Below are 24,505 nucleotides of genomic sequence, written 5' to 3' on the forward strand. Positions count from 1 at the left end.
CCGGATCAAAATGGTTCAGCGTTCTCGATTTAAAATCTGGATACTACCAAATCGAAATGAACGAAGAAGACAAAGCTAAGACAGCTTTTGTGACGCCCATCGGATTTTGGGAGTTCAACCGAATGCCCCAAGGGGTAACAAACGCTCCATCCACATTTCAGCGGTTAATGGAGAAAAGCATGGGGGATCTCCATTTAAAGGAAGTTCTGGTTTTCCTCGACGATCTCATCATATTTTCAGATTCACTAGAAGAACATGAGCGGAGGCTGCTGCTGGTATTACATCGTTTAAAAGAATATGGTCTGAAGCTCTCTCCTGAGAAATGTAAATTTTTCCAGACGTCTGTCAAGTATTTGGGACATATAGTTTCAGAGAAGGGAGTTGAGACTGATCCGGACAAAATCCTTGCTTTAAAAACATGGCCAATTCCAAGAACTTTGAAGGAGCTCAAGTCGTTCCTGGGATTTGCTGGATATTACCAGAGGTTCATAAAAGGGTATTCCGTCATCGCCAAACCACTCAATGATTTGACGCGGGGCTATACACCTACCTCCAAGTCCCGAAAAAGAACAAGTCCAGCAAAGTATCAAGACACGAAACAACCCTTTGAAGAGCAATGGATGCCTACCTGCCAGCAAGCTTTTGAAACTCTCATTGAAAAGTTGACCAGTTCCCCAGTCCTTGGCTTTGCCGACCCAAAAAGACCATATATCTTGTATACTGACGCCAGCACCACAGGGCTAGGAGCGGCTCTTTATCAAGACCAAAAAGGCCAGCTGAGAGTAATTGCTTACGCCAGCCGGGGCCTGTCAGCGAGCGAATCGAGGTATCCGGTATTCCTTGCGTTGAAGTGGAGTGTGTGTGAAAAATTTCATGACTACTTGTACGGAGCCAACTTTGTGGTAGTGACTGACAATAACCCACTCACTTACCTGTTAACATCTGCAAAGTTGGATGCCGCCAGTCATAGATGGCTTGCTGCCCTGTCCACCTACACTTTCAAGCTGCAGTATCGAGCCGGGAAGCAGAACCTCGACGCAGACGCTCTATCACGCCGCTGTCACAAACAGCCTGCTGACCTGTCAGTACACAAGGACTGGGACCTGATTAACAAATTCAAGGAAAAACATGTTGTGGAAGAACTTGACCCAGACATTGTATCTGCCATCTGCCTCCGCTGTCTTGTAACCAGTCAGTCTAGAAGTTCCGCAGGAAGTCAAATTACCCGGGTCGAGTCTCTGAGTCTGTCAGCCAACGCAGTCCCTGACTGCTACACCAGTGAAGACCATCATGGCCTACCAGTTGTTCCCGCTCTGTCACATCTGGACCTCAAGGAAAAGCAACGGGCTGATCCAGTTATCAGAGAGGTCATTCACCAGATGGACACTGGGGAAAAGGTTCCCCCAACAGCAAGGAGCAAATTCCCGGACCTTGCGCTGTTGCTAAGGGAGCTGAATCGTCTGGAAGTACAAGAGGACATCTTGTACCGGAGGAGGTATGACCGAGAACAAGTCTCTTTTCAGCTGGTGTTACCGGAGGAGTTGAAGTCTGTAGTACTGACCAGTTTGCATGATGACATGGGTCACCTGGGCACTGAGCGGACTTTGGACCTCGTACGCACCCTTTTTTTCTGGCCTCGTATGGCAGCTGACGTGGAGAACAAGATCAAGACCTGCAATCGTTGTGTAAGACGCAAGGCACTTCCTGAAAGATCTGCACCACTCGTTAACATAAAAACGAGTCGTCCGTTGGAGTTGCTCTGCATGGACTACTTGTCACTTGAACCTGATCAAATCAATATTAAAGACATTCTGGTTTTCACCGACCACTTCACAAAGTTTGCAATAGCCATACCCACCTCAAACCAAAAGGCGAGTACGGTGGCAAAGTGTTTATGGGAGAACTTCATCGTCTGCTATGGAATACCTGAACGTCTCCACACAGATCAAGGACCTGACTTCGAGTCTAAATTAATTAAAGAACTGTGCCAACTCGCTGGGATTGTAAAGACCAGAACAACCCCTTACCATCCTCGGGGAAACCTAGTCGAGAGGTTCAAGCGGACCCAACTCAGCATGCTTGGGACCCTTGAGAACAAGAGAAAAGCGAAATGGAAGGAACACGTAAAACCGTTAGTGCACGCTTACAACTGCACGAGAAACGATGACACCGGTTTTACGCCGTATGAACTGATGTTTGGCCGTTCACCGCGACTGCCGGTTGATGTGGCCTTTGGCTTACCTGTGCGCGAAAGACAAGCCACCTTTCATTCCCAATATGTTGAGAACCTGCGGTCCAGACTTGAAGAAAGTTTTAAAATTGCTTCGAAGAATGCTGTTAAATCCGGCGAAAGGAATAAAACTTGTTTGATCAGCGAGTCACTCCGTCGAGTCTGGAGGAAGGAGATAGAGTTATTGTGCGAAATGTCAGGCTGCGTGGAAAGCACAAGCTTGAAGATAAATGGGAGCATGATGTTTACATTGTTGTGAAGCGTGCCGGGGACCTGCCAGTGTACACGGTTCGGCCTGAAAACGGGGCAGATGGACCCAATCGTACGCTCCACAGAGATCTACTCCTCCCGTGCTCCTTTCTGCCAGCCAGTGGTGGTCCACATCCATTACCAGTTACACCACCACGCCGCCCTGTAACCCGGAGCCAGAAGCCAGTAAATATTGAACAATCTGAAGACCTGGAGGAAGAGGAATGGAATCCAACTCAAGTTCTGATTCCGCCAACCACTTTTCCGTTTCAGAGTTCGGACGCTGTCGAACCCTCTGCTGAACAATGTATTCTGCCGCTGCCCAGGGCTGTGTATTCCTCACCTGTGCCTTCAGTCATTCCTGTCTATCCTGTCTCAAGAAACTGTGCACTTACTTGCCGATGGAGAGTCCTCTGCCAAAGCTGAAGCTTCTTTACTTGTGGAAGAAGAGGAACCCGAGCCTGGTGAAAATCCACCTGAGCCTGTAGAAACATCACCAACCAGTCCATTTGATGAAGACCCACCTGTGGATGAACCAGAGCTCCTTGATCAAGCAGAGGCATCACCCTGCCAAACCGAGCTGTTGCTCAGTCCAGCAGAATCACCACCTGAAGCTGCGAACTCGCCTGATCTTGTCGTTGAAACCACGCCTGTAATCAGCCGTCCTAATCGTCAGCGTAAACCTCCAAATCGCCTTCAATATGCGGCATTAGGTAATCTTCTCATTTCTGTTGTTCAGACGCTATTTCAGGGTGTAGTCGATGCCTATGGCGAAGCGTTCACTACCTTTGCAGCAAACCATCTTTTAAAATCGGATACTTGCGACGGTTAGCATGCATCCGGAGTTGCATGATCTAAAGGGGGGAGGATGTAACCTGGGTGACAAAACCCCATTAAATATCCTCATTTAAATATCCTTTCAAAACCCCATTGAATATTATTTCTAATTAAATATCTCTATTTAAATATCATTTTACTTAAATAACCTTTCAAATCCCAATTAAATATGATATTTATTTTCGTTGTCTTAGCTGTCCGTGCGTGCGTCATTACGTCACGTGGTCACGTGACCAATTGCGGGAAGCATAAAATCCAGTAGTGGCCTGCTTCCAGGAAGAGCGAGAGGGACGTTGCTGCAGGGGCCAACTACTAAAGCCGTGGGTCGTCGTGCGAGAGAGTTAAGTGTGATTTATCTGCGGAATTGGTGAGTTGCATCTGTGAAGCTTAGCCGCTACATTCATTTTGAATGGAGCTGTTAGCATCTACTTATATGCCTGTTTCTCTGAATATAGTAAACTGAATGAAAAGTTAGCACTGTCAACAATTGTCTGATTTGTTTCTGGGTTGTGTTAATCGTTTGATGGTTGTCAATGCTATGCATCCAATGCATTTTATGATGTAGTCCAGTGAACCACTGTCTGCTATGCACTTTATTTGTGGATGCAATGGGTACATTTTGATAATATTAGAGAATTCATATTTTGATATAACAATTATTATATTATTTATTGTAATTGGATTTGTGAATTATTTATTGTACAATATTAAGAAATATAGTTGCTATTTGAATACAGTAGTATTATTTAGTATTTAGTATCTGAATGTATTTTGTGTGTGCGCACTGGAAAATTGACTGGTCCTGCCCTTGTTGTACAGGCCATGTTGGATGGCGAGCTATAGCCTGAACTAGAGTCTGAAGCTTTAAGCCTGGAACCGAACCAACCGAACTGAATCCACCCAACTGAGCTCCGGGCGGGTAGGAGGCTCCTCAGCAGCCGCTCTGTTTTTTTCCCTTTGGTTTTTCCATAACGCAACGAGTTCATTTCTTTCCTCCTGAACCTTCACATTTACCCCGTTACCTTCACTAAAACCCCTCTGGACACTGCCACCACAACGTGGACTTTGCGAAGTCGTTTAATGAACTGTCGTGTTGCGCTTATACCCTATTTGATAAAAACAAGGACGGAATCAAGTACTGTATCACATTGTAAATATTGAACGTTCTGTAATTTATGTTGAAAATGTGAATGGCCATTCGAATTTACCTGTCTGTTTATTTTTCCTATAATTCTTTAATATAATTTGGTACCATTTTAAACTTAAAACCTATGTTCAGTTTTCATTACTCTCCATTCCTAGAGCTGAATTTAGTTTCTTCTGATCTAGCCCAGTTATATAATTCATTGTTTACTTAATACTTGTACAGTGCTTTACTTAAGTAACATACAGGCTACACTTTACTACTGTTACCCCAGGTGGCCCTTGGCAAAGGTACCTGACTGCCCCCTAGCCAGGGATATGGTGAAGACCTCAACGGCGGAGCAGGCAGAGGACGGTAGAAGTAAGAACCATTTCCTGAGTTCGTAAAGAATAACAGACACAACAAAAAAACATTTTGTAATATTAGAAAATATCGATCTATTCACTGTAGTATTAATCAAATACTGATACTATACTTGCTACAAATCTGCCCACCTTTGTTTACACTGAAGAGCCCTAGTTTAGCATGGCTTTTTATATCTTCTTACAGTGTGTAATAGGGTTGTCCCGATACCAATATTTTAGTACCGGTACCAAAATGAATTTTGATACTTTTTGGTATCTTTCTAAATAAAAGGGACCACAAAAAATTGCATTATCAGCTTTATTTTAACAAAAAATGTTATGGTACATTAAACATATGTTTATTATTTCAGGGTTTTCCTAAAATAAAATAGTGAACATACTGGACAACTTGTCTATTAGTAGTAAGTAAACAAACAGACTCCTAATTATTTGGCTGACGTATGCATTAACATGTTGTGTTATTTATCATTCTCAGTTCCCAAACCTTTGCCAAGTGTTGTTAAAAGGAAAGGCCATTAATTTCTAAGTTCATGATTATTTGCAAAAAAAAAAAGTAAGTTTCTCCGTTCGAACATTAAATATCTTGTGTTTGCCGTCCGTTCAATTGAATATAAGTTGAAAAGGATCTGCAAATCATTGTATTCTGTTTTTATTTACCATTTACACAACATGCCTCCTTCACTGGTGTTGTATTTATAAAAACACAATGCAAGTGGCAAGCCAGGGTCAACTCATATCAAGGAAGTGAAGCTATTTAAAAGTATCTGAAAGGCCATATAACACAGTGGTAAAAATTTCCCTGTTACAACTTTTTTGCAATGTGTTTCTGATATTAAATTGTAAGTATATGATTATTTGCAACAAAAAAAAATTAAGTTTCTCTGTTCGAAGATGAAATATCTTGTCTTTGCATTCTATTCAATTGAATATAAGTTGAAAGGGATTTGCAAATCTTTGTATTCTGTTTTTATTTACCATTTACACAGCGTGCCGCCTTCACTGGTGTTGTATTTATAAAAACACAAAGCAAGTGGCAACCCAGGGTCAACTCATGTCAAGGAAGTGAAGCTATTTAAAAGTATCTGATGACTCTTTTAAATGCTTTTAGTTGAAAATGAGACCAATCCTCTCCAGTGACATCTCCAAGACCGTCTGCACGCTCCTTTTAAGATACCTCTATTTCATGCCTCTCTGAGCTTCGTGGCCTCTTAATAAGGTCCACACTTCCACTGAAGCATAGACGGAACCATTGTGGGGCCCCTCTTTGTGTCCCACTCTGCAACGGACATCTGGACTCCACTTTTGTTGCCCAATTCCCAGTCCCATTCAAAGGGAAACAAAGGCAAGCAAGCATCCAAAAGTCGCCCTCTATCATGTCTGCCTGACACTGAGACAATGAGGTGCAGGGGTGAGATGCACCGGCACTGATGGACCAGTCTGGTCTTTGCTCCCGGTGAAAGTGAGCTGATATACCCTCGGGAGACCTGTGTCCTCAGACCTGTGCGTGCCGTGGAGATGTCAACAGGGTTAGACTGTGGGAGGGAAACAACAGATGTCTAATAAATATTTGGGGAGGGGGCTCTATGCGGAATGGCCAAGACCATGTGTGCTTTTACACTGGACTTTGTTCATGACTTGTTTTCACTCTCATTTTAAAGTTAGAGTCAGTTTTCTAAAATATTGAATTTAGCACAATTACTATCCTCAGTAGCAAATACAACAAAAATTGAAGAGATTTATTGAAAGATTTAGATAACAAGTGGGTTATTCAAAATCCACTTAATCTCCTGTTAGCATTGCATTAGCTACCCATTATTAGTGTTTTGAAAACAATAAGGTCCTGATTCACTAAGATCCAAACACCTCTGTTAGCTTCTACTGGCAGCTAGCCTTTTAGCAAGCACTAGCTCGCATTTGGCGCGTTGTTTTTGTTATTTTGTAAAATAAGTGTTATAATTTATAACTGCTCTATTAATGTTTGGTTTGTGTTAACTACCTGTGCTAAAAACACTGACCGATTTGACCAAAAAACGTTAGCTTTGTTAGCTTTTACTAGCAGCTAGCCTTTTTCGCACGCCCTGGCTTTCATTTGGCGCATTGTTTTTGTTAGCTTGTAAAAATCAGTGTTATATTTTATAACTGCTCCCTTAATGTTTGGTTTGTGTTAACTGCCTGTGTTAAAAACACTGACCAAATTTAACCAAAAACCGTTCGCCTCTGTTAGCTTCTACTGGCAGCTAGCCTTTTAGCACGCACTAGCTTGCATTTGGTGCATTGTTTTTGATAGCTTGTAAAATAAGTTTTATAATTTATTACTGCTCTATTAATGTTTGGTTTGTGTTAACTACCTGTGCTAAAAACAATTACCAAATTTGACCAAAAACCGTTAGCTTCTGTTAGCTTCTACTAGCAGCTAGCCTTTTTAGCACGCCCTGGCTTTCATTTGGCGCATTGTTTTTGTTAGCTTGTAAAAATCAGTGTTATATTTTATAACTGCTCCCTTAATGTTTGGTTTGTGTTAACTGCCTGTATTAAAAACACTGACCAAATTTGACCAAAAATCGTTAGCGTCTGTTATCCTCTACTAGCAGCTAGCCTTTAGCACATACTGGCTTACATTTGGCACATTGTTTTTGTTAGCTTGTAAAATCAGTGTTATCATTTATAACTGCTCCTTAATGTTTGGTTTATGTTAACTACCTGTGATAAAAACACTGACCAAAAATATACCAAAAACCATTAGCCTCTGTTAGCTTCTACTTGCAGCTAGCCTTTTAGCACACACTTGCTCGCATTTGGCGCGTTGTTTTTGTTAGTTAGTAAAAATCAGTGATATAATTTATAACTGGTCCCTTAACGTTTGGTTTGTGTTAACTCCCTGTGCTACAAACAAATAATTGGATTTTTATTCATTACAGCATTTAAATTTTGTGAATGTACAATTATTATGATTTTTTTTAGATATATGTGCAAGTTTTAGCCTTTAGCTTGTTCTAGTTTTTTTTTGTTTTACTATTTATTCTATTTGTTGGGGGCAGCTATTTGGTTGTTTTTTAAATGCACTGTAGCACTTTGAGGTTGTTTGTTCAAAGTAAAGTGCTCTTACAAATCTCCTTTTATTATTATTATTTTTTAGATGCAAGTCATAATTAAGCTTTTTTTTCCCCTGATATTTTGATTTAATTTACCAATAGCTTTACTAGTCATTTATACTTAATCAAAAACAAAGGTGTTTTTTTTTTTTTTTTCTTCTTTCTTTTGTCCACACACGCACAGGAGCGCAGATGTCGTGTCTGTCCCTTTAAACACTGGAGCTTGGTGAGGATTTGTTGCAGCTATCAGACAGGAGGAGAGCGGCTCGGCATGCACATCTCCATAAACTGGCGAGCGGAGCACACGGGAGGTAGACGTGTCTTAATCCGGAGTGAGCTACATTTTGCAAAACCTTCATGTCTGTTGGCCGTAGTGGAATACATGCACCATGACGGGACCAGGTGATGCTTTTTTAACGGGGGGTGTTCTTTAGGCTCTTCTGGGCTGCTGCGGATGGTGATGCTGATGATGATGCCGATGGTGGTGGTGATGATGCTGACATGGCTCTCTCTCAGACAGTAAAGTTTTTAGGAGGCTGATTTCCCTCGCTTGAAATCATCCAGCTGAGGCTCAACTTGGGAGTGTAAAAATCGGGACGTGAGGCCGGCTTGGAGATGAACTTTGGACATCTGCTGCTGACGTTGCTCACCATTACCAACATTTCATCAGGTAAGATCCCGACTGCACGTCCGAGCATTATACACAACCTAGATCATATCTATCTGTGACTAAATGTATCCCACCGGGCATCTTCTGCTTGTTTATGCATAATATGTTGATCTTAATTAATCCAACACATCAATCCGGCAGTCAAGTCGTAATAAATACAAACTTTGGTGAACTTTTAGCTGGAAATCATGCAAGAAAATGGCAAATTACTCCAAGAGGTATTAATCTTTATTTCTTTAGTCTGACAAAAATGTGTAAATGTGCAAAGTATATAAAAATGGGTTGATTAGAATCAGTGTTTTTTTGTTTTTTTTAAAAACTTTTTTGACCTAGTACAGCCTCAGAAAACACTGCTCTCCAAGTACCACCATAATGGCCAACATTAAAATACATTAGCGTATTAGGACTAAGTCCATCCATCCATTTTCTACCACTTGTCCCTTTTGGGGTAGCAGGGAGTTGCTGGAGCCTATCTCAGCTGCATTCGGGCGGTAGGCACTTACACCCTGGACAAGTCGCCACCTCATCGCAGACCAGGACTAAATATTCATGACCAAAAAACAAAATTCAGAGGTTGTATTATACGAGTGTATTTGATATTTTAGCCACTAACGTTAAACACAGTTCTAACAGTGACATTAACTATGTTTAAATAGTCAATTAATGGATTATTGATTGGGTTAAGCTTTTCATTCTGGCCCGTCGAACATTCTCAAATATTTTTTTTTAGATCTTTAAGATGTAAAGTGTAGCTGCCCTTATGATGTGCACTCATGTTTTCTAATAACAGTAAGTCTTCAACTATACTAAGTCTTTCACTAGTTGGAATCTGCGCTTTTGCATCGATTGATTGATAGGCTTCACGGTGGCAGAGGGGTTAGTGCGTCTGCCTCACAATACGAAGGTCCTGCAGTCCTGGGTTCAAATCCAGGCTCGGGATCTTTCTGTGTGGAGTTTGCATGTTCTCCCCGTGAATGCGTGGGTTCCCTCCGGGTACTCCGGCTTCCTCCCACTTCCAAAAACATGCACCTGGGGATAGGTTGATTGGCAACACTAAATTGGCCCTAATCTGTGAATGTGAGTGTGAATGTTGTCTGTCTATCTGTGTTGGCCCTGCGATGAGGTGGCGACTTGTCCAGGGTGTACCCCGCCTTCCGCCCGATTGTAGCCGAGATAGGCGCCAGCGCCCCTGCGACCCCGAAAGGGAATAAGCGGTAGAAAATGGATGGATGGATGATTGATTGATTGAAACTTGTATTAGTAGATTGCACAGTACAGTACATATTCCGTACAATTGACCACTAAATGGTAACACCCGAATAAGTTTTTCAACTTGTTTAAGTCGGGGTCCACGTTAATCAATTCGTGGTACAAATATATACTATCAGCATAATACAGTCATCACACAAGTTAATCATCAGAGTAAATACATTGAATTATTTACATTATTTACAATTATTTACATTGTAAATAATGTAAATAATTCAATGTATTTACTCTGATGATTAACTTGTGTGATGACTGTATTATGCTGATAGTATATATTTGTACCACGATGGGATGTGGAGGGGGGTGGGGTTAGTTTGGGTTGATATCAGCATACTTCAGTCATCAACAATTTATATCATCTGAGAAATGGACATTGTAACAGTGTAGGTCTCACTTTGTAGGATATATGCCTGATATACTAGTTACTTTGGTCATCTAATTAGTTAGTATGGTCATCTAATTAGTTACTATAGTAATGTAAGTCACAGCAGCTCAGACCAGGCACCAAACAGTGTGGGTGGGGAGTGTTTCCACAGAGTGTTTCCAGAGCCTGAGATGTGGGTGTCAGGGACCGATGCGAAAGGAGATTTTTGCAACAAAGTTGTAACGCTTAGTGATACTGTATATCACATACCGTATATCAGATTGTAGGTGTTTTTTTTTTTTTTTACCCTTCACGTTAATATATCGCTTGTGTTTTTTCGCATTTTTGTTGCGTTTTGCTTGATTGTAAAAAATGTGGATGGAGAGGGGAGGTGACAATCATATGTTGTCAATATTCAGTGTTTTATCCTTCATAGTTAATATTGTAAATCCCACATTCTTTTATTTTAATGTACATTTTGGGTGTCTCATTCAGTTAAAAAAAATGGAAAATCCATTTACATTTTCTAAGGCGGTCTGTCATAACGTTTTGGTCAGGTTCAAAAACTGATGACATCTATTAAACAGACGAGAAGCAAGGAATCATGCAGAGACACAGTTCAATTTGGCTCAATGAGGAGACACGTGTTTTGGGCTTTATTCTAGTTACAGATCCAAATGATTTTCTGAAAGTCCTACCCGCGTGCGTCCTCTATTTATTTGGGAGGTCCCTGTTTACATCACTGAAGCTGTCGCCGAGGAAATGGGGTTAATCTCGACAGCTCCAGTTAGACACAATATATGATTATACACGAAATGCCAATCTGTTGACACTGGTGATATTGCCTTCTCTCTGCTCTGTCGGCGTCACGGCGGTGTTCGGCCTTGGCAATCAGCAGGCCGTTCCTGGACACAGACACTCATACGAGACTGGCTTGCAATCTTTTGGATTGCCAGCTTTGCACGGACAAAGAAAAATACAATTTCAGCTTAATTGATAATAACTATAGCAACGGCCCTTAAGCATAAGAGTTGTGTGATAATATATACATAAGATTCAATCAGACATTATTGTGAGGTTTCGTATTAGTGTTCGTAAAAATCAGATATTCCGGCCTCGAGGCACAATTTTTTCCTCTAAATTTGGCCCCTAGTCAATATAATTGCCCAGGCCTGTTTTAGACCAGGGCTCTCCAACCTTTTTTTTTTGCACCAGGTACTGGTTTAATGTCGGCATTATTTTCAGGACCTTCCACGCGTAGCAGATAAAGACGATACAAACATGCACATGAAAAATATTCTGAGTTAGTGTGAGCCCTGGGCTTGGTTGTTTTTGTGATGAGATGGTCGGACTGCAGATGGAAATTAGCCTTTGGCTACAATCAGGCATATTTACATTTTATATGTCCGTTAATGTACCCAATGTAACAAATATTTGACAAATATAGCAAATGATGACTTACCATCATGAGTTTTACTAACAATTCTATTGGCGTATCCGTTACCAGAAATTGTGCACATTTATAAATCATTCAGTGCTTCTGTGGTAGCAAATACGGATACCTGGACCAGTATCGGTGGCTGTACCTTCGGTCGGGAAGCTTAACTATGGTAAATGGGTTATACTTGTATAGCGCTTTTCTACCTTCAGAGTACTCAAAACGCTTTGACACTATTTCCGCATTCACCCATTCGCACACACTGGTGGCTCTAACCACGGCCCATCAGGAGCAAGGGTGAAGTGTGTTGCTCAAAGACAAAAAACGGATGCGACTAGGACGGTGGAAGCCTGAGATCGCTCCGTCAATCGACCCTTTTTGCCCTCTTTTCCACTAAAGCCGCAAAAAATACAGTTTGCAAACTTTCAAGCGTCGCATTCATGTTTATTTTAATTTACATGCAAAGGAATCAGTCTATATATGTTCGTCTGAAAGTAGGGATGCTAAAAAAGTTTTTATTGTGACTAAATCAATTCACAATTTTTTAAGAATTTATTTTAAAATATATATATATACCTATTTTTTATATCAATCAAGCTTACTCTATGCACATATGTGTCATAAAACAGCAGACAAAATTATCTTTTGTGAGCTGTAACTCTTTTTTAAAAGGTTTTATTATACCACGAATGTATATTGTAAGAGTGGGTTTGAATCGAGAGTCGGTTCTAAATTTGAGAATCAGAATCGAATTGTAAGTAGAAAGATTAGCAACCTTGCTGCACACTCAAGAAGCCGAATTCTCTCTCACAACACACACACACCCTCCCTTTTACTTGTGCTCACCAGCCAGGACACATTCACAGCCTCACAGACATAATCAGAAAGTCTTCTATATTTTCAAAGACTTACATTTCCCCATTTAAAAAAAATAAAATTAAATATAATGGCTAAAGAGCAGTATGTGGCTTTGGAGCTGCGGGTTGCTAACCCCTGTGCTACAGCAGTCGTGTGCTAGAAGTATAGTACGGAATCATGGTTTAGGTAAGAACGTTTCTCAAAATTGTCCAATAAGCTTGAATAGAATATAAAGTACTTTATTGATCCCTGGGGGAAATTCAGCACCACAGTTTGCTCACAATAAACACTTAAGTATTTTTTTACATGTGGATAATATAAACATGGTCTACTATACAGCTTTATTCACATGTGAATAATATAAATACAGTCTATTATACAGCATTATTCACATGTGAATAATATAAATACAGTCTATTATACAGCTTTATTCACATGTGAATAATATAAATACAGTCTATTATACAGCATTATTCACGCGTGAATAATACAAATACATTATATTATACATTTAAGCACAGTCTTAGGGGTATTCATATTTTTTTAAGATCCAATACAAATAAATGGTCTTTTAGTAGACTGGTGTTTAAATCCGGCCCATTTCCAGACCTTGGCTTGTTTTTTTTTACCCCACTATTGACCTACGGCGTATTCTAAAGATAATAACAATATCACGGAATTATTATAGCTTGGGTCATTAATTCCCAAGTAGGAAGAGTGTGGGGCCATGTTTAGAAAGTACGTAAACAAAATAAAAGCTGAGTTTTTCCCATAATGCATGCTGTAGTCCTTAGTCTCATACAATTGTAAAGCGAATGTCTTTAGTTATGGTGACTTCAGCTCATCGCTAAACAAGGATCTACTGACAATATGTACAAAGTACTTTGTTGCACATATATTCCATCCAACCATTTTCTACCGCTTGTCCCTTCTGGGATCCAAGGCGTCGGTGGAGCCTATCTCAGCTGCATTCGGTGTTTTTATATTTAATAACATGATACCTATGTCTAATTATTATTATTATTTTTTAAATTAAATCAACATTCACACAAGATATCATGCATCCCACGCTTTGCATTGGACTTGGTGATCTATGCCTTAGACACAGCCGTTCGGCCATGGAAAACCCATTCAGTTAAGCTATCTGCGTACTGTACGTGGCCTAATCAGAAGGTCACATGAATTTTTGAGCTGTGTAGCAACTGACTGTGCAGAAAGTATTTGCACTATGCGCTTCAGTCAGTTTACTTGGCCTACTATTTGGTGGCTGAGTTGCTGTTGTTCCCAAACTCTTCACTTTTCTTATAATAACGTTGACTTTGGAATATTTAGGAGCGAGGAAATTTCACGACTGGATTTGTTGCACAGGTGGCATCCTGTGACTTTTCCACGCTGGAAATCACTGAGAGCGACCCATTCTTTCACAAACATTTGCACAAACAGTCTTCATGCCTAAGTGCTTGATTTTATACACCGGGCCAAGTGATTAGGACACCTGATTCTCACCATTCGGATGGTTGGCCAAACAATTTTGGCAATATAGTAAATATCATCACAGTTTGCAAGGGATACAGTCTACTACTCAGTGGCCTAGTGTCCGCCCTGAGATCGGTAGGTTGTGAGTTCAAACCCTGGCCAAGTCATACCAAAGACTATAAAAATGGCTGCTTGGCACTCAGGTTTGGAGTTGGGGGTTAAAACACCAAAAATGATTCCCGGGCGCGGCCACCGGTGCTGCTCACTGCTCCCCTCACCTCCCAGGAAGTGAACAAGAGGATGAGTCAAATGCAGAGGACACATTTGTGACAATCATTGGTACTTTAACTTAACAGTCCGTGATTGTGTGTGCTGCTGGTCCCCTAATAGTACTAACCTTGAAATGTATTCATTTTCATTAATTACTAGTTTCTATGGAACTGTTTTTATATTGTTCTACTTTTTTTTTTTTTAATCAAGAAAATGTTTTTTACTGATTTATCCTATTTTATTTTATTTTGTATTTTTTTAAAAAAGGACCTTATCTTCACCAGACCAGGTTGTCAATGACAGTAGTTTGTCTAAAGGGTTCTTAAAACCAAGGCAGCACGGTGGCAGAGGGGTCTGCCTCACAATACAAAGGTCCTGAGTAGTCCTGAGTTCAATCCCAGGCTCGGGATCTTTCTGTGTGGAGTTTGCATGTCCTCCCCGTGGCTGCGTGGGTTCCCTCCGGGTACTCCGGCTTCCTCCCACTTCTAAAGACATGCACCTGGGGATAGGTTGATTGGCAACACTAAATTGGCCCTAGTGTGTAAATGTGAGTATGAATGTTGTCTATTTGTGTTGGCCCTGTGATGAGGGGACGACTTGTCCAGAGTGTACGCCGCCTTCCGCCCGATTGTAGCTGAGATAGGCACCAGCGCCCCCCGCGATCCCAAAGGGAATAAGCGGTAGAAAATGGATGGATGGATGGATGGTTCTTAAAACCAGATCCAGTTCAGATTATGTCCAGTTCGGGCTCACGAACACACACCTTCATTCATGTACGCTCAAATTTGGGAACATAACAACAGATTGCATATAATCTATAAACAACATTTTATTTTTAAAATAAGCATTTGAGAACCACTCCAGGATGTACCCTGAATGCAGCTGAGATAGGCTGCAGCGACCCCCCTGTGGCCCCGAAAGGGACAAGCGGTAGAAAATGGATGGATGGCATTTGAGAAACTTCCATCTATATTTATGTTTCTTGTCATCATCGGTTTCAACTATATAACTTTCTAAAGGTAGAAAATAAGGAATAAATCTTTTATAAGAAAGTAATACTAATTGAATATCTGTTTTTGGCCTTAAAAAGAAACCTTTTACAGAGTACTGTAATTAAATTGATTAAATCATGACTTTCCATGAACTCTCCTATGTCTTTCTGGCCGTGGAAATAACAATTACTCAGTGAGTAGTCCAGTGACTTGTATACTTGTACCTTTTGGGAACGGTAATTATTATGCCCCCGTTTCTGACTGTCACGGAGACTGTGTCGTATCAATACTGGCATGCAGTGGTCTAAATGCTTTTAAACGCTTATTTCTTTGTTACCGTTGGAAGAGGAGATTATACAGCCTTTCCAACCATTGCTTTAATAACAGATTATATTTTCAAAGCTTTAATCCGAACCCCAAATTAAAGCTCAGCTCAAATTCCGATTGTCGCTTGATCATTTGTATCCGACTGATATTGTTTCAAGTCTTGGCAGCGCAATAGTTAACAAACGAGATTAATACCTGGAAGTACACTATATTGCCAAAAGTATTTGGCCACCCATTCAAATGATGAAAATTAGGTGTCCTAATCACTTGGCCCGGTGTATCAAATCTAGCACTTAGGCATGGAGCCTGTTTCTACAAACATTTGTGAAAGAATGGGCCGCTCTCAGTGATTTCCAGCGTGGAACTGTCTGTCATAGGATGCCACCTGTGCAACAGAAATTTCCTCACTCCTAAATATTCCAAAGTCAACTTTATTACAACAAAAGTAGAGAGTTTGGGAACAACAGCAACTCAGCCACCAAGTGGTAGGCCACTTAAACTGACAGAGAGGGGTCAGCGGATGCTGAAGCGCACAGTGCAAAGGTTTTTTTGCACACTCAGTTGCTACAGAGCTCTAAACTTCATGTGACCGTCCGATTAGCCCACGTACAGTACGCAGAGACCTTCATGGAATGGGTTTGCATGGCCGAGCAGCTATGTCTAAGCCGTACATCACCAAGTCCAATGCAAAGCGTGGGATGCAGTGGTGTAAAGCATGGTGTTTCCATCTGGCAACCTGATGGACCAGTCTGGGTTTGGAGGTTGCCAGGGGAACGCTACATTTCGCACTGCATTGTGCCGAGTGTGAAATTTGGTGGAGGACGAATTATAGTGTGCGGTTGTTTTCCAGGAGTTGGGCTTGGACCCTTAGTTCCAGTGAAAGGAACTTTGAATGCTCCAGAATACAAAAACATTTTGGACAATTCTTTGGGATGGCACTTCCAAGTTCATATGTGAGTCAAGGCAGGTGGCCGAATACTTTTGGCAATATAATCTATGTGCAACAAACATGCAAGAAGAAAAGGCGTTCTCAAGGGGAAATTTACAGGCCTTAATTCTGCAAATAATGTGGAATAACCCCAGCAGGCACAGGACATCGAAACATGTCCTTTTAAAGCTGATTTTGTGAAAAAAACGTTGCAAAATAGTTGCATTTTCGACTCGAGACAAAGTTGAATCAACGCTGTGGATTAGGAAATGACCAAAAATGCAATGGTCGAATCAGGGTCAGAACCATAAATTCAATACGTGTTGTATTTGCATTGAAGAATATTGGTTGAGACATGAACGAATTTCAATGGTCAAATCTTAAACTACTGCTACTATAACAAACTACAAGGTTAATAAAACTGGCTTCTTTTTCTTCCCCTCCACCTTTCTGCTTTCTTTTGTATCTATAGTTATCATTACGTAAATGTATTGTTGATAATAGAGTTAAATTATTGGTATTGTTCATTATCAATAGTGATATTTAATCTTGGTATTTGTATTGATCCATTGGTAGTGTAATCATGCTCATTGTCATTTCTATATTATTTATTTCACTAACTGCTTCTTTGCCATCACTTTTGCCATCATATTTGTACTTATCCTATTTGCTGATGTTGCTCTATTGTTGTTGTTGTTGTTGTTTTGTTTGCTTTTCTCTCTGTCTTATCCCCCTCTGATCCCCGCAATTTCCCCCTCTGTCTTCCTTTTTTTCCCTCTTTCTATCCCCTCCTGCTCCTGCCTGGCTGCACTGAATAATAATAATAAAGAACCCGACATTTATTATTGTTGTCACAAAGCATGTTTTAACGTCATGTTTGAGTTGCTCAACATCAGGATCTATTTCAACTAGCTCTCAAAGTTATTTCAATGTTTTGTGCCTACTGGGAAAAACACAAACTTCTGAAAATAACACTCTTGTTAAAAAAAAAAAAGGGCAATTAGCCAAATTAGGTCCAATTTGATTTGCAAATTCAATATACTGTATTTCCTTGAATTGCCGCAGGGCATATGGTATGCGCCTGCCTTGAATTACTGCCGGGTCAAACTCGGTTGGCAAAATAATTAGTGCATGCTTAGTATTACCGCCTGGTCAAACTCGTGACGTCACGAGTGACACTTCCCCTGTCATCATTTTCAAAATGGAGGAGGCTGATTTCGTTACGGGTAATTTGAAATCGCATAAAGGGAAGAAGATTAAGAGCTATTCAGTAGGATTTAAGGGCCAAGCTTACATCACACTCAAATTTCTACTGCATAACTTTGGTAAGTGCCGGAGTGAGAAGAGGTTTTAAAATGATTAGCGCATACTTACTTTTACCGCATGCCTTTGGTAAGCGCAGGAGTGAGAAGAGGTTTTAAATTATTAACGCCCCAGGCGGCAATTCAAGGAAATACAGTAATAGTTTTAAATTCGACTTTGTCTTGTTTACAAATAGCGCTGCTGCCCCCTGGTGGCCAGTAGAAGAACAATACTTTAAGGATGATCTTAAGTAAGAAGCATTGAGCTCCTCCTGCATTTAGACAATTACAGTACGTACAGTATGTACAATACAGGCCAAAGGTCTGGACACACCTCCTCATTCAATGCATTTAATTTATTTCCATGACTATTTACATCATAATTTGTCCTATCAAAACAATGAATGAACACGTGGAGTTATTTGCTTAACAAAAAAAGGTGAAATAACTGAAAACATGTTTTTATATTCTTGTTTCTTCAAAATAGCCACGCTTTGCTCTGATCACTGCTTTGCACACTCTTGGCATTCTCTCCATGAAGTGAAAACCATTTATAGAAAGATAGATATTAGGGGTGTGGGAAAAAATCGATTCGAATTTGAATCGCGATTCTCACCTTGTGCGATTCAGAATCAATTCTCATTTTATTTTATTTTATTTTATTTTATTTTTTTATCAATCCAACTAAACAATACACAGCAATACCGTAACAATGCAATCCAATTCCAAAACCAAACCTGACCCAGCAACACTCAGAACTGCAATAAACAGAGCAATTGAGAGGAGACACAAACACCACACAGAACGAACCAAAAGTAGTCAAACAAAAATGAATATTATCAACAACAGTATCAATATTAGTTATAGTTTCATCATAGCAGTGATTAAAAATTCCTCATTGACATTATCATTAGACATTTATAAAATTAAAAAAAAAGAACAATAGTGTCACAGTGGCTTACACTTGCATCGCATCTCATGAGCTTGACAACACACTGTGTCCAATGTTTTCACAAAGATAAAATAAGTCATATTTTTGGTTCGTTTAATAGTTAAAACAAATTTACATTATTGCAATCAGTTGATAAAACATTGTCCTCTACAATTATAAAAGCTTTTTACAAAAATCTACTACTCTGCTTGCATGTCAGCAGACTGGGTAGATCCTGCTGAAATCCTATGTATTGAATGAATAGAGAATCCTTTAAAATTGGGAAAAAAAAAATCGTTTTTGAATTGAGAATTGTGTTCAATTAAAGAAAAAAAAAATCGATTTTGAATCAAATCGTGGGACACCCAAAGATTCGCAGCCCTAATAGATGGATGGATGTACTTTATTGATCCCTGGGGGAAATTCAGCACCACAGTTTGCTCACAATAAACACTCAGCTATTTTCCACATGTGAATAATATAAATACAGTCTATTATACTGCATTATTCACATTTGAATAATATAAATACAGTCTGATACTGCATTATCCACATGCGAATAATAAAAATACAGTCTGATATCGCGTTATTCACATGTGAATAATATAAATACAGTCTATTATACAGCATTATTCAAATGTCAATATAAATTTCGGGTGACTACCTGAAATGGAGAGAATGCCAAGAGTGTGCAAAGCAGTGATCAGAGCAAAGGTTGAGTAGATAGATAGATAGATAGTACTTTTTTGATTCCCTTAGGAGAGTTCCTTCAGGAAAATTAAAATTCCAGCAGCAGTGTACAAAGTTGAGATCAATTTAAAAAGTAAAAAATGAGGGTATAAATGGAAAGAAAATAGAAAAATATTGTGAAAAAGCAACAATGGGAATAAAAATACAACAGTAAAATAAGAATATAACAAGAGAAAGTAGGCAGTAGTGACCATGTTATGAAAACGTATTGCACTGTTATTGTTTTGCATCCCCTGTCATCCTAGTACCCCCCTCCCCCCTCCCCAGAGAGGAGTTGTACAGTCTAGTGGCGTGTGGGACAAAATAGTTTTTGAGTCTATTGGTCCTGCACTTGGGATGAAGCAGTCTAGAACTGAACATGCTCCTCTGGCTACTGAATCTGCCATGCAGAGGATGACTGGCATCATCCAGGATGCTCACTACTTTGTCACCAGTTCTCTTCTAGCTATTTTGAAGAAACTAAGATGTGTTTTCAGTTATTTCACCTTTTTTTTGTAGCATTTATGTGGTTTTTGTCACACCTGGGTGAAGTCTTGTCTGGGTTTTGTCTAGTTTCATGTTGTCTTGTCATTTCCTGTTTTATTTTGAAAGGTTAACTCTCCCTCTCGTTTCAGGTCACTTGCCTTTCCTCCTGTTTCACTGGTCTGATGTCTCTCCTGATTGCCTGATTGTGTCCACCTGTGTCACCCTCCCTCATGTGTATAAATGTCTCGTCCTGTGTCAGAGTATATCGTCTCGCTATGTACCGCCAGCCTTGTCCACAGCCTTGAATCAAGTTTAGCTAAGTATTGCCTTGCCTTATTTGTTGATTTCTTTGTTTCCTCTGAGAAAGAGTGATTTTGTTTGCTGAAGTTTTTGGTCAAGCATTTTGTGTGTTAAATTTCAGTGCTTTCCCTTCTTTTTTTCCTCCTCCTAGTGCGCTTTACTTTGTAGTTATCTCAGCTTTTTATAGCATACTTTCTGTTTAAAGTTTCTTGTCTGCGTGATTGATTTACCTTTCTTAGCTAATCATAGATTATTTTTATTAGATTCATGTGTAATTTTGCTATTGCGTTATTCCTCCCTATGGAGTGATTTTCTGTTTATTGCGTTCTGCCTATGTCTTTTGTTACTCTAATACAGGGGTCACCAATGCGGTGCCCGCGGGCACCAGGTTGCCCGTAAGGACCAGATGAGTCGCCCGCTGGCCTGTTCTAAAAATAGCTCAAATAGCAGCACTTACTAGTGAGCTGCCTCTATTTTTTACATTTTATTTATTTACTAGCAAGCTGGTCTCGCTTTGCTTGACATTTTTAATTCTAAGAGAGACAAAACTCAAATAGAATTTGAAAATCCAGGAAAATATTTTAAAGGCTTGGTCTTCACTTGTTCAAATGAATTCATTTATTTTTTTACTTTGCTTCTTATAACGTTCAGACAATTTTAGAGAAAAAAAAAAAAACTTAATTATTTTAGGATTTTTAAACACATATACCTTTTTACCTTTTAAATTCCTTCCTCTTCTTTCCCGACAATTTAAATAATGTTCAAATAAGATTTTTTTTTATTGTAAAGAATAATAAATACATTTTAATTTAATTCTTCATTTTAGCTTCTGTTTTTTCGACGAAGAATATTTGTGAAATATTTCTTCAAACGTATGATTATAATTCAAAAAAATATTCTGGCAAATTTAGAAAATCTTTAGAATCATATTTGAATCTTATTTCAAATTATTTTGAATTTATTTTAAAATTTTTGTTCTGGAAAATCTAGAAGAAATAATGATTAGTCTTTGTTAGAAATATAGCTTGGTCAAATTTGTTATGTATTCTAACAAAGTGCAGATTGGATTTTAACCTATTTGAAACATGTCATCAAAATTCTAAAATTAATCTTAATCAGGAAAAAATTACTAATGATGTTGCATAAATTTTTTAAATTTTTTTCTGAAAGATTCAAATTAGCTAGTATTTCTCTTCTTTTTTTCGGGTGAATTTTGAATTTTAAAGAGTCGAAATTGAAGATAAACTGTTTCAAAATTAATTTTTCATTTTTTTCCCTGTTTTCTCCTCTTTTAAACCGTTCAATTAAGTGTTTTTTCATCATTTATTCTCTACAAAAAATCTTCCGTATAAGGAAATAAATGACGGAATGACAGACAGAAATACCCATTTTTGTGTGTGTATGTATGTATATATATATATATAATTTTTTTTTTCCATCCATCCATCCATTTTCTACCGCTTATTCCCTTTTGGGGTCGCGGGGGGCGCTGGCGCCTATCTCAGCTACAATCGGGCGGAAGGTTTTTTTTATTTATTTGTTTACTAAAGGTAAATTGAGCAAATTGGTTATTTCTGGCAATTTATTGAAGTGTGTATCAAACTGGTAGCCCTTCGCATTAGTCAGTACCCAAGAAGTAGCTCTTAGTTTCAAAAAGGTTGGTGACCCCTGATCTAATATATCATAGATTCTATAGCCACTTTGTATTAATCACTCTGTTCAAAGAGATTTCAAAGAAAACTGTTAAATAAAGCCTGTGTCAATCGTCCCCCTTCTGCACCTGAGTCCTCATTCTCGCCAAGATTTAACAGTTTTTATTTTGATGCACACTCTCGGGGAGCGACAAGGCAGTCACGCTGTGCATGTGAGTGGTGCTGCTTCTCACTATTTCAGGTACTCTCCTCACACCCACACCTACTTTTCTGCCCACGTCCAATATATACCGTATGGAGAGGCGCCAGCTCATTTCAAACGGCATATTTGCCTTTGCGTATTTGAAGCAAAACACTCAGGCTTGAGTGCAGTCTGAGAGGGTTGGAAGAGCTTGGACTCATTCGGTGATTTGGATGGAGGAAAAAATACAGTTGAAAGTATATATGATTGTATTCACTGCTAGGCTGCTCATCCATTTTAGAAATACTTTAAAATTAATACCGGGACCGGTCTATTAAGATCCAATTAAGTGTTAAAATAGCCTGTGCAAAGTGTAAAATTGCGTCGACTATTTGCGGGCAATCAAGTAAGACCGTGTGTACAACTGATAAGTACAAAAATGCTGCAGATCACTATTTAAATCAGGTTGTTCCGTGGATACCGGCTGTCACCATAGAGACACTCATTTCCTCCATTTAATGCATTGTATTAGTAGATTTTTTTTTTTAAACTAAACTGTCAAAAAGTTGCAATAATTTAACTTAAAAGTATTTTGGAATATATATATATATATATATATATATATATATAATATATATCTGTATTCTTTCATTCATTTTAGAAATATTTTAAAATTACAATGGGGGCCAGTCTATTAAGATCCAAATAAGTGTTAAAATAGCATGTGCAAAGTGTAAAATTGCATCGACTATCAGCGGGCGTGTTATTGGTGATCTAGTAAAACCGTGTGTACAACTGATAAGTACAAAAGTGCTGCAGATCGCTCTATTTAAATAAAAGTTTTCCCACCATGGAGACACTCATTTCCCCTCCTTATTTATACCCTGATAGGGTCAGAGCGCAGTTATGTTATGTCACCATGGAGACAGCCGGTATACACCGAAAAACCTCTTAGCCCGGTGGAAAAAAAACACCACTGCTTAAAAACAAAAACTTTTAATGAAGAAATATTGTTTGAAAAAGTGAAGTGAATTATGTTTATATAGCGCTTTTTCTCTAGTGACTCAAAGTGCTTTACATAGTGAAACCCAATATCTAATTTCTACATTTTAAACCAGTGTGGGTGTCACTCGGAGCAGGTGTCTTGCCCAAGGACACAACGGCAGTGACTAGAATGGCGGAAGCGGGGCTCGAACCTGCAACCCTCAAGTTGCTGGCGCGGCCGCTCTACCAACCGAGCTATACCGCCCCGGTATAACAATATAATAGAACAGAGGTGTCAAAGTGGTTTTCACTGAGGGCCACGTCGCTGTTATGTTTGGCCCCAGAGGGCCGCTACTAACAGTGAGTACTATTATTGCATCATTTTTTAATGCATTTTATTAGTAGATTGTTTTAAAAACTAGACTGTCAATAAATTGCAATAATTTCACGTCAAAATGTAATGTATAATAATGTAAGTGGAAAAACAGTACTGCTGTTTTTCTGGTAACATTTTTTAAAAATGCAGCTCAGTTGCCAGAATTTTACTGTAAAATTTACAATTTTTTTTTTTACTGTAAATAAAACTACAATTCTACGGTAACATTTTAACACCTCAGCTGCCAGTTTTTTTTTTTTTTTACAAATCAATTGTCAATTTTTCGGTGTATCACTGTAAATGCCAAAACGGCCCCCCTTATTACAGTAAAAAAAAAATACAGTTTACATTGTAAAAAAAAATGCTGTAAAAAAATAAAAAAAACACAGCAAATTTCTAAATTTTACCATGAAGTCTATTGTTACTTTCAGATTTCACAATTTGACGGACAACTTGCTTGGAGATCATTATTATTAGTATTTATTTCTGTTTAAAAAATGGTTTGAATGTTGGATAATATAGCCCGGTTGGTTCAGCAGCCGTGCCAGCAACTTGAGGGTTGCAGGTTTGATTCCCGCTTCCGCCATCCGAGTCACTGCCGTTGTGTCCTTGGGCAAGACACTTTACCCACCTGCTCCCAGTGCCTCCCACACTGGTTTAAATGTAAAAATTAGATATTGGGTTTCACTATGTAAATCGCTTTGAGTCACTAGAGAAAAAAGCGCTATATAAATATAATTCACTTCACTTCACTTTTGCATAATTATACAATTTGATTGATTGAAACTTGTATTAGTAGATTTCACAGTACAGTACATATTCTGTACAATTGACTTGTTTAAGTCGGAGTCCACGTTACGATATTTAAGTTAACATAATTTGCGATAACATGGAGCGCTTACAGTCTGCTAACAGTCCAAAAAACACGGTATGTCATGAGCATCATGTCATGGGTTTTGAATCCACATCCTCCCAGTCAGTCCGCCACTGGAATGAAATTTGGTCGATTCTTCCATCTCAAATACAGCAGCAATCCCAAACACCCCTACGCGTCAT

The 24,505-nt window shown here is 39.2% G+C and overlaps 1 protein-coding gene across 1 annotated transcript in view; it reads left to right on the forward strand.

Moving 5' to 3' along the window:
• Positions 1–24,505, forward strand: part of zgc:77784 (uncharacterized protein LOC402947 homolog) — a 206,847-nt gene that overhangs the window by 3,587 nt on the left and 178,755 nt on the right. The window contains exons 2-3 of the mRNA XM_061878097.1: positions 4,735–4,820; positions 8,102–8,587. Coding sequence (XP_061734081.1) covers positions 8,533–8,587 — 55 coding nt within the window. The 5' untranslated portion in view covers positions 4,735–4,820; positions 8,102–8,532. The remainder of the gene's footprint in view (positions 1–4,734; positions 4,821–8,101; positions 8,588–24,505) is intronic.

The sequence above is a fragment of the Nerophis ophidion genome, linkage group LG18 (assembly GCF_033978795.1).
Source record: "Nerophis ophidion isolate RoL-2023_Sa linkage group LG18, RoL_Noph_v1.0, whole genome shotgun sequence".
NCBI lineage: Eukaryota > Metazoa > Chordata > Actinopteri > Syngnathiformes > Syngnathidae > Nerophis > Nerophis ophidion.